This window comes from Rhea americana, unplaced genomic scaffold (assembly GCF_003343005.1).
Source record: "Rhea americana isolate MKP2758 unplaced genomic scaffold, rheAme1 scaffold_102, whole genome shotgun sequence".
NCBI classification, from domain to species: Eukaryota; Metazoa; Chordata; class Aves; order Rheiformes; family Rheidae; genus Rhea; species Rhea americana.
In genome coordinates this window covers 2,283,876-2,299,362 of record NW_028185062.1, presented here as the reverse complement: position 1 = coordinate 2,299,362, position 15,487 = coordinate 2,283,876, and the positions used below count along the sequence as shown (strand labels likewise).

General features: G+C 45.3%; 1 protein-coding gene across 1 annotated transcript; it reads right to left on the bottom strand.

Annotated features, from left to right (window-relative positions):
- Positions 1-2,084: 2,084 nt before the first annotated feature.
- DLL4 (delta like canonical Notch ligand 4) lies at positions 2,085-14,723 on the bottom strand. Its single transcript, XM_085306479.1, has 11 exons — positions 14,211-14,723; positions 13,822-14,085; positions 13,201-13,258; positions 12,027-12,296; positions 10,723-10,783; positions 10,484-10,614; positions 8,885-9,054; positions 7,590-7,809; positions 6,436-7,144; positions 5,464-5,572; positions 2,085-3,925 (listed from the first exon to the last, which is right to left on the bottom strand). Exons 1-11 carry the CDS (start codon positions 14,262-14,264, stop codon positions 3,920-3,922), a joined length of 2,052 nt encoding a protein of 683 aa, XP_085162605.1. The 5' UTR covers positions 14,265-14,723; the 3' UTR covers positions 2,085-3,919.
- Between the last annotated feature and the right edge of the window lie 764 nt (positions 14,724-15,487).

Genomic DNA, 15,487 nt, shown 5'->3' with positions numbered 1-15,487 from the left:
TSTGGTTTACTGGTGTACTTTCAGCCCTGGCATCACCTGTGGTTTTCCTGGGGGATGTTAGAAACTCGTGTGAGCCCTTACAGCCCCCAAGGAGCTCAGAGCTCTTTTCAGAGCGTTTAGGCCGTGGCTCTGAGATGCACTCASTGGGGGAGACAGGCTGGTGAGCAGGCAGTGCACAGCAGTCCTTTGAGTGAGGGAAGTTTTGGCCGAAGATGTGGGTTAAAGCCAGGTCATGTTATGCATTTGGCTGATTTGCTTGTAATTTCTTTGGCAAGGACTTGGGGATGTGCACACGTGCATAGATTCACATGTGCTTTCCAACTCCTCCTGTGTGGAAGCAGCCACCGTTCCTGTTTTTCCTGTGATCTATTCTGGTAGCTGCGTAGTGCAGTGCTGCCTACAGTAAATRCTCACAGATTTCCTTGTGAGCTGATGCCTGGTGCGTCCCCCCCCACCCTCCTGTGTGGATACACAAAGGCAYGTGTTGTACCTGCTTTACCCTGTGGGATCTACATAATCAGGTCCATAGGTTTTAATGGATTTCAACTCCCTTCTGTCTACCGATACGGTTTCCTGTCTCGTTTTGAGCAGGAAGAGCTGAGTCTTTTTTGGTCTTAGCATTCCTGCTTGCCTGGGCTTTGAGAAGAGTTCTCTGGCTATTTTCCTGTTTGATTTTTGTGTGTGTTTTGTTTTAAGCAGGACAGAGTGCATGTGTGTATGTAATCCATGTGCTCAATTAAGAGAGGCATCTGTTGGGTTTATTTCACATTGCCGAGGAAGGACTGCAAGCAGGGAGCATCTGCTCGGCTTTTTGTCAATGGCTTGTTTTTCATAATTTGCTCTACGGGGTGAATGTTTGAGGAGGGGGAGGAGGCTTTTTATTTCTAAGTTTCATCTTAAATTTATTTTAATGGTAGCCAGGGAAAATGATTGGGATTTAAAAGTTAATTTTACTAAGAAAAGAAATGAAGAGGGGCAAACAAAACCACCTAAAGTAAATACCATTTATGTAACCTTAGGAATACACTCAGAAGKACCCTTATTTGCAGTGCTTTAAAGGCAAAGTCAATTTGTTATAGTGCTTTTATAATGTTTGCATTTTTTTATATAAAAACTAGCAAATTTTGGTTAGATTTTATTTTGGGGAAAGATAGGAAAGACATCCAAAGCTAAGATGCTTTTTTGGCACTTTGTCAACAAGARAAAAGCCTGTTTTTAAAATAGAGCAGCAGTGGTTTCCTGTTCTTATAGTTTTTGCTTTTGTGCATTCAGATGTTGGCTGTATTGCATCTAGTTGATCTAGTGAGCGATTTAATTGTCTGTATATGCATGCATTTCAAGGGCTACTAAACCTATTGGGAGTATTTTATGTAAGTTTGTTTTTTCCACTTCTTGTAGAAATCTCCTCCGGAAGGCTGTGGAACGTAACAACTTTGTTATACCCTGGGAGGACAGTGCTGCTGGAGGAGAAGCCCTCAAACTCCCCTTACAGCGAAGGAGGGCCAAATCTTGCCCACCCCGACTGAACAAACAAGAATACCATTTTGCAAGTGCAGATGTAGCGGTAAGAATAACGCTACCAGGGAAAATTTGGGTCTTCCTGAAAGCACTTAAAGAAATGAGATTAAAAAGATTAGAAATTGTGTCTTGTCCTATAAGTGGACCCCAAGCCAAGACATTTATTAAACAACTTTGAGAAAAAAAGATATTAAACCTCTATCTTCCATGCCACAAGATGTCACGGAAGAAAAAGAGTGAAGGATGAGTTAATAAAAATAACTTCTCTGACAGTTCAATCTCACTCCATACTGAGAGAGTGTGTATCTATAGATTATTTAAAAATTATGTAACAAAATACATATATATATAACTTTTCTGTCAGATGAGTGTCACTCAGCTGAACAACTTTGTTGACATCAATTAATGATTATAAAAGCAGCCTACAGCAGGTTGGTTTGCAAAATGCAAATGTAGGCCTGCTAACAGTGAGCAGACAAGCTCATGTCTGAAGTTTCAAGTAACCCAGGCTGATACAAAATCATAGAACCTGAACTGTAAAAGGAAAAACCACAATAAACTTCATAGTAGCAGGAAAGTATTTTCGTTGTTTGAAAAAAAAAATAAAATTCAAACTTTGTCATCACATTAAAAACATTACATGAGAAGTAATAAACATATTTACACTTCTGTTTTGATTATAAATATACATTATATACAAAATAATGTTATAAAACATAGAAAGTTCAGTGCTTCTGATTTTTTTAAATTACTGAAATACTAGACTTCAAAATAAACTACAGACAGACAAACTAAAACCCATATTATTGATTTCTGAAGGTCATCTTCAAAATGGTCCTACATGGTCAGAGCRGAAGGTCAGTAGTGGACATTATGAAAGGGCCTTGTCTGCACAGTTCAAAGCAGTAGATGGGCTAGTCCAGCGACAGGATTACAAGGGCAGGACTATCACTGTCCAAGAGATAGCACGGTCCAGGTTTCTTTGAAGTGATCTTGTTTCTTCCCTCCTCATTCTGCCGCACCCCAAAGTCTCATCTTTATACAGTGTCACAGCACTTTCCATTGGGGTGTCAATATTACTGCTGTAAAAATGTATGTAAGAAAATAGTTTATGTATGCCTCTGGTTTCCAGGGCAGGCTTCCCCTTTCCCCTGTAGTAGTGGGTGGGTAAGTATGAAAGGAATGGGACAAGCCTAGAACCTTCTCGCTTTAACCTCCACCTGTTGTGGCAAAGGGCTTCTCAGTGGGTGCTTCTCTATTGGGCATTTGGAACAACAAAAGTGGGAGTTCTGCAACCAGACAGAGAAATAGGGGGACAACAGTATTTCTTCTCCTTCAGAAAGTAACAGCTGACTTTGAGACTACTTGCAGTAGAAGGTGGCACCTAATTCAGAAACACAACATAAAACCTCAAATTTGTGTAAGAATTAAGGGAGGGAGAGAGATGAATAATGTAGTTTCTATTCACAATCACTGGTAGTGCAAAGGGCATGAAAACAGCTGAGACAGCTCAGCCCATATAGGTTCTAGAAGCTGATTGATTTTAAACGCATTCGTAAGGCTGGAATTATGTCTCTCCTCATAACAGGGAAGAGGCAGTAGACATTCCCTATCACACCTTTCCCTTCTCAGGGGTTTAAATCCATGAAAATCCTGTCCCATATTGTGGCTCGTGCCAATCAGTTTTCCAAAGCATCACCAAATGAGATGAACTGTAAATTCTGTATCTCTCTCTTTCCTCCTCTCATCCCTTGAACTGTCCCCAATACATGCAGCAGGAGAGAGGAGATGCAAATAGACGTACAGCAGGAAGTATCAATCACTCCTGCCCAATACTGTTCAGGTAACTGCAAATAGAGCAGTCAAGTCTCTGTYTGGGCTCCGTAAGATTCTCTCATTTTAGGCACTTTTAAACCCAGCAAAAATGGAGATCTCATTTATTCTGTATCCATTATCTGCATAGAAATGTGTCTTTCTTCACACCTTCCGTTGCAGCATCTGTGACAGTTCAGCGCCTCCTCATCTACTGGCACCTCCCATAATCAGAGTTCTGGAAAGCCACGGGTCTGTCCAAGAGGAACTGGCCTCAGTATCTTTAAAAAACGTATCAAAACAACAACATTTTTAACCCCTTTCTCTTCCCTCTGCCTCCCCTCTTCTATAGCCAATGAGATTTCTGGTATCAAACTTCAAATAAGGGCAGTAAGAACAAAAAGGTGTATTGCATCTTTCGGTAAATTCACAGTCTGTCCAGTTCACCCAGTTCCATCCTCGCCTGAGAGCAGCAAGTTGCATGTAATTAAAAACAGTCCAATCCAGTTCTGAATTGTAAACAATGCAGCAGGAATGTCCATCTACTGGCATTACCAAATCTGAGGTGCAAATGGACTGATCTTCAGTCTTATACCTGTCAGGATGCAAAATGATACAAGGAATGAGAAGGAAATACAGTGTACGGAGTACTGCAGAGTTAACAATTTATAAATCRAGTGTATCATATCAAAGTAAGTTAAGCCAAACATTCCTGCAGCTTAACTATCAGTGTTCAAAGTTTTTGGTTGCATCCAGAGATAGAGAATGGCTAGCAAACTACTCTTCTGTATGACAGGTAACCTCTTGACCTCRTGTGAGGGAAAGAATATTTAGGTTAAAACTTACAAATTTGAAGGCTTAACATGAGGTCGCCATAACAGGCATATGATATAATTAAATAGCTTATGTTCAAAAGCATCAAACATGAATGATGTTGGGAGAAGTAACMCTGAAAATAAGAATACTTCTAGCGGTACCTCATGGAAACCTGGGAGTCTGRCTTTGGTCAGCACGATTGTCAAAGGAACATACGGTATTTAGGTCATTAACAGGAATTAAGTGTCAAACTGTCATTTGTATCTTTGAAAAGTCCTTTCAGTTAGTCTTAAACTGTTAATATTGCTGGTTGACTTGTATTCCAGCGTGCCTTTAAGCAGAAATCTGATATCCACACTGGCAAGGGAGACAGATTCCAGCAGAGCTGCATTCACAGATCACTGCTATATGGAGCAACAAGCTCCTCTTTCCTGGAGCCTGAAACTATCTGAAACTTGTCCTGGCTACACTAGAAGAGAGAGTCAAAAAAAGAGCAAACTCAGGTCTTTCTTAGGATCAGAGGATATTAGCTGATGTTAAACGGCATTTAAATTCACACTGAGCTTTTTCCAACAGGTCAGTAATTCTTCAGGAAATACTCGGTCCCTCAGTATCTGCTTTTAAAAGTCTTAGGATTGTTTGATGCTAGGCTCTTTATCAAAAATCTGTTATTTCTGTATTGTCCCGTAACCTTTCAAAATACCATCAAAATCTTGACACGTTTAGCAGTACAAGTAGTAGTAATTTCTGTTGGGAGCCACGAACACACATCTGGAGCTTAAAGGCCAAGAGGTTGAACTTCCTTCCATGTCTTATATTGGATTCCCTAAATGGTTGTAATGCTTATCCATTAGCACATGCAGTTACCTTCCATATTCTGCTGGATATCTACAGATTTATGTCTTTCCACAGAACACAGATCATATGTTTTAGTCATGGGGAAAACTCTAGCTTGACATCTATGGGTCTATAGACTCTTACTGTTCTCATTTTTGCTGATTACCTATTTAAGAGGAAATAATCCTACACAGCACATTAAGGGCTGATGTTCGGTGCTTTCATCTCCAACAGACTTATCTAAGCTCAGAACCTCTGAATTAATAAAATCAGAGCTGCTAATTTATTTTCCCTGCTGTATTTTCTGTTTGCTTTGGCACGCTTGTGCACCGCAGAAGAGGAGAGGTGAATGCTGGGAAGTATCTATGATCCCTGGAAAAAGAGCTACCTTCTCAGATGTAATGCTAAATGATAATTTGCCCCCTTTACTTGGTGAATTCATGCCTTCCCACATACGCTTTTAAGGAGTTGTGTACTTACCTCTGTGGCTATGATGCACTCATTCCTTTCTTCTGTTATCACAAAGACAGACTGGTACATTGAATCCCTCGGAGAGCATATCGCTGATATCCTACATTCCGGCTTTTCACTAAGGCAGGGCAGAGAGAAAAGAACGTTATTTGACTTCAGACATGCCTGGCTCTAGAAATCTGTGAACATAGAGGGGTGAAATGAGAGCCATGAAGGTGTGGGAGGGGAGGCCGAAGTATGAAGTTTCACACATTCTATATAATGGGCAGGACATTAAACTAGAAAAGTAGAAGTAAGGAATAGGTACTGTCTTGCTATGCTTCTGGCATGTCCAGTCTAATAAATCTGCTCCTCAGATCCCTCAGGATAACAGAGTCACAAGCAGAACTCAAAGACTTTCAGTACACRGATCAGAAGACTGATGTGCCAGTGGATACCTGCCTTTTTCTKTTCTGAAAACAGTAGATTTTTTTATTCTTTCCCTAAGTAGCTCAGTTGCCTTCKTAATAACTGAAATACTTATTTTTAATGTCTATATGGCATACTRTTGTTGTCTCTCCATGATGGGGGAGAAGGAAAGACACTTCTTAGTTTCACCACTGGGCTAGCTACCCTCATTCACCTATGCTAGCAACACCCTGCACACTCTTGTTTGGCTTAGCTAGGAATACCACTTGGCTATGACATGCATGTGTATACTCCAGTATGAAGATTCCTAGCTTTGTTTTTGTTTGTTTTGTATTTTATCTTCTTGATTTTTTTTTTTTTTTTTTTTTTTTTTTTTTTTTTTTTTTTTTTTTCAAAATCATGTCACTGTCGGTTGCTGACAATGTAGTGACTGACTTTTGAACAAAGAAATTAGACGATTTTAAGAAAATATTATCTGAAATAGCTGCTTTTTTTGCATTTTCTCATTTGTTTCTAGACATGCGGGAAGATAAGGAGGCTTAAAAAAGACTACAAAGAAGACTGCATTCTCACCTGTGTAGTCGGAGGGGAGATTTTTCTCCTAGACACTTTTCACTTTTGTAGTATTTATCCTCCTGTGTTCCTCTACTTGTCAGATCTTTTACCAGATTATAGTCCAGTTTATGATTCTTGGGTTTGTAGTTTGATTTTTCCAGCCCACAGTCCACTTCGAGGTCTTTATTTTTATTGGTGTTTTTGAGCTGTGAAGCTGGAATGAGATTGTCCTTCTGGAAGTCAGACAAGTTGTTCATTGTCTCCAAGTCCTGCTCTGGGTGCATCCTCATCTGCCTGATGACCATTGCTATCATGCAGAACAGTATGAGCAAAGCCACCAGCCCCACCCCCATGGATATAGCAATCCAGGGGACTGGTTTAGGAGGAAGTGTAACAGGCACTGTATAAACTGGTAACTCGCAACGGTTCCCCATGAAGCCAGAAGGACAGTAGCAGACAAAGTTGGCACTATAAAGTCCGCTGTAGCACGTGCCTCCATTCTCACAYGGCCCAGAAGCACATTCATCTCTGGTTTTGATGTCACAGTTCCTGCCACTATAGCCTGGCAAGCACGTGCAGGTGTAGTCGTTGATCAGGTCATGGCAAGTTCCCCCATTGGAACACGGGTTCCTAGCACAATCGTTGACGTTTATCTCACATTTCTGACCAGAGAAACCAGCCCGACAACGACACACACGAATCTGACCCAGGTAAAAGCAATTGCCACCTGGGGGAAAAAAGTAAATAAATAAATAAATAAATTAGYCTGCAATGCACTTCATTCTGAAACCTAAAGCTCTCCCTGGTAAGCATATTTTACTGCCACAAAAAGAAATTATTTTACAAAACAACCAAATACAGTTCTTTCTAGCTTGCCTAATTTTATCACTGTGGCTTAAAAAGATGCCCCTTCCAAATACGTAATAAAGTTAATTTAATCTACATAATTCTGCCATCTCTTCCATCCCATGATAAACCTTGTGCGTTTTTTAATTGCACAGAAAATGCAAATGAAAGCCTCCCAAGAGAGCAAAATTAGGGCAGATATGGAATACAGTGAGGGAGAAGGACTAATATAGCAGTAGCAGAGGTCAGATTGGATTTCTATCACTTCTGCACTGAAAAGCATGAACAAGTCAAATAGACATGGGATTTTTGGATAAAAGACTTACCGTTTGCACATGGATTGCTMGTGCACCTGTCTACTTTTTTTTCACAGTTTGACCCTGTGAAGCCCAAAGGACAAAGGCAAGTGTAGCTGGCCCCTTGTTCTTTTTCCAAGCATGTGCCGCCATTAAAACATGGAGAATCTATACATGTCAAAGCACTGTGCTCACAGTGAATTCCATAGTATCCAGGGGGGCACAAGCAGTGATAACCATTCTCCATATCCTGTAAAACACAACATGAGACCACTGTTATTTGATGTCATCAAATAATAGCTGCTTGCATGTTTCTTTTTGGTCAACAGTGAGGGATGTTCTACCCCCCTTCTCATTCACACTCAGATGTGGTCAAAGCAACATTTGCAGAGTAAATATCTGAATGCTTGACAGTGAGGGATGGAGCCATGCATGGGCCATATTCAGCATGTAGGAGCCATCATGTACCTACGTAACAGAGTAGATGCAGTACAGGCAAGWAGGCAAAACATTAGCAACACCACTACTGTCTAATGGGACCCCCGTGGTCCCCCTAGAGCAGAGTAGCACATATCAACCTACACAGCTGTCATTTGGCCATTTGTCTTCTATATGACAGCCCATTTTTTACAAGAGCTGACTTTGCTTTGCCATRGAAAAGTCACATCACTTAGAGCACAACAAAACCCTCTATTCTTTCCAGATAGTGTATGTCCAAAGCCTTAGGAGAAGAGAGCTAGGATCTTGCGTTATTAGCTTTAATCAAAACGTGCATCATATTACATTTGATGTCTATAATCTACCAATCTTTATCAACAGGTAGAGTTAATCACTGAATGGGTCTGAAAAATACACTGAAACACTAGGCTGCAGAAAACTAAAAATGCAGAACCCTGTTTCACAGAAAATGTTTCAGCTCATTGCCCTCACATTGTCTGATGCTACGCTCCCAGAGTTGTAGAAAGCAGATACTTTATTTACTCTTAAAATGCTGATTTAGTGCATTTCGGCAGGCACCTCAGTTTGGGAGGCTTATTTTTTTTCAGCTCTGCTCTCTCACCAACCTTAGATCTTGCCAAGATCTCATAATGGCTACTGTAGAAACCTAAGAATCAGTTGACTAGTTCCAATCTAGATGATACATCTCCTCCTGTAACAGGCTTCCTCCACTGACACCTCTAGGGAAGGGTTCAGTATGATAGTTGTGAGCATCAGTAATGAACCTGTGTACTATCAAATTCCCATTATGTTGTTACAAAACCATTTCTGAAAAGGTATACTTGGGCTTGCTTCTCACAAAGACTTTACATTTAAAATGCCCTTACCGTGCAACTACCACCATTCCTACAGGGGTTGCTGTCACACTCGCTGATCTCATGTTCGCAGTCAACACCAGTAAAGCCAGGTTTGCATGAACATGTGTAACTGCCCTGGCCAGTGTTCATGCAAGTTGCTCCATTTTTGCATGGTCTGTGGTGAGTGCAATAGTTCAGATCTGCAAAGATACCAAAATGTTAGAGAAAAGTCTTTGACAGCTGGGAAAAGACATTCATTTCCTCAAGGCTTGAACAGCACAGAAAGTAGAAACAAAAATGCTTTAGTCAGCAAAAAGGACAGAATTTTCAGTAAGAAGTCTTTCTTTTGACTGTCAGTAAGAATACTGGAGATTATTCTTCAGATTATCAATAACAATTGGATTTTTCAGTGTATTATCAATTTTAGTTATTCCTCTATGTCCATTACAGCAACACAGTAAGCTCTGAATTGTGGGAGATCTTGCAAACTTTTAAATCTATTAGTGCTTTAGTATACTCTCCCTTTTTGTGTGCATAAATCCATTAACTGTAATAGGATTTAGGTGCCCACCTATCAAGTTGGAAAATGTACTTTATAAGTGTATATTCTCTGGAAGGCACTCCATGGCCTTAGAAACACTTGGTGCATAGCATGTCACGCAATTAAAAGAGTAATCCCCATCTTTCAAAAGTGTGCTCCAAGGCATGTTCTGGGGAAGTGGGGAGGAAATAAAAAAAAAACTGTTTAGGCTTTGAGATTTAAACAAACATTAGAAACCTTTTACTGTTTATTTATGATGCTCTTGTTATGAATTTTAGTAGTTTAAACTGTGTAAATGCTCTGCCAAGCTTGATGGTGCTCTCTTCCTTTCAATTTGAGACAGAGGTTAAGCACACAAGTTCATAGGATATAWGCAGAAAATCTTTATAAGCACTATAAATGCCACAGTAGTTGGAATACAACTGGTTAATAGATAACTACAAGCAGAAAAAAAATCTGCAACTTTACTTTTCCTGCTTATTCAGACTTCCCCATCTTAATCCTGTAACTGTCTTGAAAACACTTAACTTGGTTTGAGTACTTAATGCTCTCAGTGCCAACAGTACATATATGGCCTTGAGGACATGACTGCTCAGCTGGCTACAGTTCAGTGATTCAGTGGGTTGAATAGGTGGAAGTGGTCTGGTGTACCTTAAAATGGAACCTGTACTTTTCATTCTTGCTTACATGATTTTTCTCTCATGCTCCAGACTTATCACATGAGTTAACTTCCTTGTATGCAAAATAAGGAAGGCCCAAATGATGGTGTTTACTGCTAATGGAAACTGTTTAGTAAACTGTTATAGTTGTACAGGCAATAAGTTAAACTTTGCTTGAGCAGGCAGAAAACTTGCCTGTTCAACACTTCATCCATTTTTTGTTCTAATCAAAAAGAAATGCAACTACCAAAAAAGTTTGCTTTTTTCAGCTAAAATTGCTGAAAATGTAAGAATTATTGTCTAAGAAAGCCGATGCCTATAAACATGTACCTTGAGGAGATTTAGTTCTAGATTGTACAGGACAGGTTCCTTAGTCCAGTACCAAGKAATACCCAATCTAGAGCCGTAAGCACAACCTTTGGAACTAACCTTGATCACAGAAGAGGCCACCCCATCCTTCATCACATATGCACTGCCATTGTGTTTTACAAGTCCCGTGGCGGCAGCCTATATGTGGAATGCATTCGTCACAGTAGCGGCCTTGCCAACCAGGACGACAGCTAAAAGAAAAGTCAAATTAAAACATTAATGACACAGAAAAGAGCTGAAGTTTCTATTACAAGGTGACATTTTAACTGAAGTTCAGATTGCAGTTGCCATCTACTCACATGCACTCTCCAGGCTTGTTACAGTATCCATTCTGTTCAGTACATCCAGACAGACAGATGGCTGTAAAGAGAACATAAAAAAGCAGAAATGTTTAGATAAATACATATGGCAGTATAGACTACAGTTTTAAAAGGGGGAATGCCTGCATTTTAAAAGGTACTTTGAAAACCTGTTTCGTACTYTCAGAGCTTTGTTTTAAAAATTCTCAGTACGGGGAGTTCTGGAGCAGGAGGAAGTGAACAAGGAGAGCCAACATTTGACAAGCTGTCCTTTACTTTCTGCTGTGTACATAACAAACATGAACTCTTGCAACTCTTGCTAGGAAAGGAGCAAGAGGAGGCTGCTGTGCCTGTGCTAATGAAAGCCTGAAAAAACCAACAGGAGGGGCCTGGACCTACACTAAAAATTCTCATTACTACAATACAACACCTGTCCATCTCCTCTGGCAGTTGAAATGGTGGAAGCATTTGTGTGGGCAAGCTGCTAACATTTTAACTTGGAATAAATACCACTGATTCAGGGATATCAGCCAAGACCTTTTCTCTGCTAGCTCTCCCTTCACTGCTGTCACTCACGGAGGTGAGGCACAAAAGCAAGGCATTAGTAGTTGCAGCAGAAAGGGCCAAAGTCCTCAGAGTGYGACTTTTCTTCTCCAGGCACGGAGGAGAAAGGTCGGGAGGAAAACATGGCCCCAGTGGCTGCCATATAACTCTGTACAATGCACCTTACCACTGTTGTTCCTGCCACAGTATTTTAAGGRCAGACAGCAAAGACAGGTAAAACCAGCCTCAGGCCTGCTGGTGTAACTGGGAAAGGGGGAAGCTTTCAGGTTCTGAGTCCTTTCATCAAACAGCTCCCTGATGTTTTGGGAGCATGCATTTCCTCAAAGACCTCATGAGTTGTGTTTCTGCAGCACGCTGACTAGCACTGGAATTAGCACAGGTAAGCACCTCAAGAAGCCAGAGCAGGTGATGCTTCCTAGTGTGCTGAGGCAGCAGTTCGATTTTAGGCCTTTCTAACACACGCGACGCAGTGCAGCGCAGAAGGAGTTCCTCACGGCCTCAGTCGAGGCCAGACACCTGCATGCTGCCCCTCAAGGYGAGCGGGCGCGACGACGCCCGCCTGCTGGCCCTGCCTGCCCGCGCTGTGTGAGGAAGTCGGGGGGACCTGCCGCCGGGGGCGCGAGGGGAGCCGCGTCCCGCTGCCGCCCGCCACGCCACGCCACGCCGCCGCACGGCTCCCGCCCCCACGCGGCCGGCGCGAGGCGGCGGCGGCCCCGGGCGCCGTGCGGCGCGGCACTTACGCTCGGTGCAGTACTCGCCGGTCCAGCCGGGCAGGCAGGCGAGGCTGCCGTCGGGCTCGCAGACGTAATGGCCGAAGCGGTCGTCGCGGCGCTTGCAGAGGCGGGAGCAGCTCTCGCCGTAGTAGTTCTCGCTGCAGATCACCCGGTAGGAGTAGCGCAGCTGGGTCTGCGCGCCGCTCTGCACGTCCTGCGACCAGTCCTCGCCCACCGCCAGCGACCGCTGGATCGCCATCTGGCTGATGAGCCAGTCCTCCGAGGGCGGCCGGGAGCCTGCGGCGAGAGCGCGGCGTCAGCRCGGCCCCTCCGGCTCGCCGCCGCGGCGCCCCCCACCCCGCACAAAGTGCGCGCACCACAGCGAATGCGGGCGTGCTCTTTGGAAAGGAAGCGATCCTGCCCCCAGCGCCAGAAACGGGGCAGGATGCGGCTCCCGCCTGCGGCGCCGTTCGGGCCTGTAGATTTCGTGTGTGTGTGTATATATACACATATCTGTATACACATAATGCAGATATACGCAAATATAGTGAGCGACGCTGCATTGGGAACATCAAAAAGAGGAAAATGGGGAGGAAAATGGGAGATGGGCTGCGCTGTGCCACTGGCGGGCACGCAGCTGGGGGTGGAAAAGCACAAGCGCGAGTGAAACCCGCCGGTGCCGAGTTCCCACATCGCCCCTGCGGTCTCCAGTATCAGTGACTTAACCTGGCCTTAAGAGGCTTTGCAGAGAGCTTTTCAAAGTGAGAACTGTTTTGCTGTTGAAATATCCTTTTCCTCTATGTCAGAAAAACATCCCAAAGCCATTATTCCTTTCCAAAGGGCGGAATTTGAAAAAGGTGTAAAATACAGGAAAAGGCAGTCAGGACTTTTTGGCAGCCTTGTGGTTTTCTCACCAAAGAGCTCCTTTCTTTCCCACGCCAAAAATAAACCGGAGGAAACGCAATTGTGTTGGAGATTAGGTAGGGGACAGAATCAAAGCGGCCCTGATGGATATCGTTGAGGGGCTCGCTGCCGACGGGAGGATAAAGCCAGCCCCGAAGTTATAGTATAAACATGTGAGCGCCGTGAGGGCCGCGCGGCGGCCGTTAGCCGTTAGCCGTTAACGGTTCGGGGGGGGGGGTCGCGCGCGGCGCTCCCGGGGCGCGGCCGCCCCCTACGGGCAGCGCGGAGCCGCATTCACCTTCCGGCAGGTAGTTGGCGGGCGCGTGCCAGGCCTGGATGATCAGCGAGAAGGTCCCCTGCGGGCGGAAAAACCAGCGTGAGCCTCGGCCGGGGCTGCCGCCGCGGCCCCCGGCCCCGGCCCCGGCCCCGGCCCCCGGCCCGCGGGCGGCGCCGGCAGCGCGGCGGCCCCGGGAAACCACCCCCTGGCAGCGCTGCCCGCGCCTGGGCGCACGTTTTAATTAACCTAATTGCGGATCGCGTTACTTTGTCTGCGGCACCGAAACGGAGCTTCCCATCCCTTGGGAAAGCGCTTTTCTTTCGCCGCGCGAGGAGCGGGGGGAGGAAGGAGAGCATTTCGTTTCTGTTTTTAATGGCTAGGCACTTCCCCCTCGCTCTACACAAGTTTTATAAAGTGCAGATTTTCCCTGCTTACTTCTTTTTTCCCCCCTCCCTAACAAACATTTATTTTCCTAAGCGCTCCTGGACTTGATGCACTTTTCATTGCTTTTTAGAAGTTCTGGAAATAAGTCTAACGACGAAAGTAGTTTGTTTACGTTACAGATTAGCAGCGCGCTGCGATCAGCCTTCCCTGCCGCCCTCCTGCCCCGCAATTACAACCAGGTTTAAAGTGGAATCTCACCGGCCACGTGAAGTTAAAGGGTAACTTAATGGGGCTGTCAAATCTCTCTGTATCCTTGATGCTGAAGGAGTTTATTCCCAGAACTGGGGTGATGATGCTGCCGAAAGTGCAGGAGCCCGGGGAGACCACTGCCTGAAAATGCTTCAAGCAAACGCGAAAGAAGGTCCTGCAGTGGGGGGAGCAGGGCTTCCCGCTGGCCAGAGCCCCGTGGCTATTCACGAACTCGTGCAGCTCCAGTTGGAAGACGCCAGAGCCGGACACCCTCTGCACAAAGGGGAGACATACAAAATAGCCAAATCAGAGCTTACCCAGGCTTTGCCATGCAAACTTGCTTCCATCACCCACTTTACATTTAGCGAACCCTATTTTTTTTTGTAATGCGTGATTACCTGCTGCAAAATCATTAACAGAAACGTCAAGCCAAAGATGCGCAAGGCTGTCATCCTTGTGTTATTCAAGGCTTCCAATTCTTAGTGGGTTTAGTTTTCCTCCTGTATTCCTCAAATGGTCTAAGTAAGCGCTTCTCGCTTGATGGAGAAAAGAGAGGCGTCACGGCGATTCTCCTAGAGCAACCTGCTCTTCCAAATATTCCCCGAGCACCAGCAGAAATTGGAAGGTAAAATCCAGGTGTTAAAACGTCCCCTTCTGGGAATTAATCCTGCAGCCAACGACCAAACTCTGATTGCTTTAGTCGCCTTTATAAACTCCAAAGCCGAGTGGACTTGGTGAGACGCAAAGGGGAGTGCTTAGTGTTGAACTGCTCCTCCTTTAACTGGTGCTAACAGCGCTCAGTGAATGGAAAACTTGCTTCCCTTCGAGCTGTTTATATAGTTGCCTCGCATCCTCGCAAGCTCATTATGTAAACTGTCAGTCAGACTCACGGGCGATCCCTCCCCTTTTCCATCTTTCCTTTCTGGAAAAAAAGAACCAAATGTTGTGGAGAGCCCTCATATCCAGAATTAATACCCTGCTGCCGCTGCTGCACTGACCACCAAGGAGCCGAGCTGATTATGAACAAGCCAAGCATCTGTTGAGATATTTACCGCACTCACACGGGGAGAGTTCCCTCGAAAATCGGACGCCTCTCCGAGGAGCAGCTTTCCAGAGAGGCCGAACAATAGAGGATGAAATGTTTAAAACCCTGTTCGCTCGCTGCCCCCGTCGCGACCCGCCCTGCCCCGCGGTTCCCCGGAGCCGCGGCGCGCCGGACGGGACCTGCGCTGCCCGGCGCGGGCTGGCAGCAGGGAGAAAGTAAAAGCGAAATGGAGCTCGCAGGAGAGAGCAGCCGGGACGGCCCCGCCGCCGCCGCCGCCGGCGGGGCGCAGCACTGCCTCGGGGCGCCCCGGGGCCCTCCCACGGGCCGCTCTGGGTCGCGGCTGTGGCACAGCCCCCCCGGGGAAGGGGGCAGCCGGGGGCCGCGCTACCTGGCGTGGGGCGGGCGGGCCGGCGGCCGCGGCGGGGGGGCTCCGTGTCGCTGCGAGGGGCAAGCGGCGCGGGTCGCGTCAAGGCGCTTGGCAGGGGCCAGCGCCGGGCAGCAGCCTGGCTGCGAGCTGGCGTGTGCCAGCCGAGTCCTTGGCCTGATTGCAGCGTGCGCTCATTGTTGGGTCGCGTGTCCCTCATTAAAGCCGAGCACAGAGAAGGCCTTTCATGTGGCTTTTTATTTCAG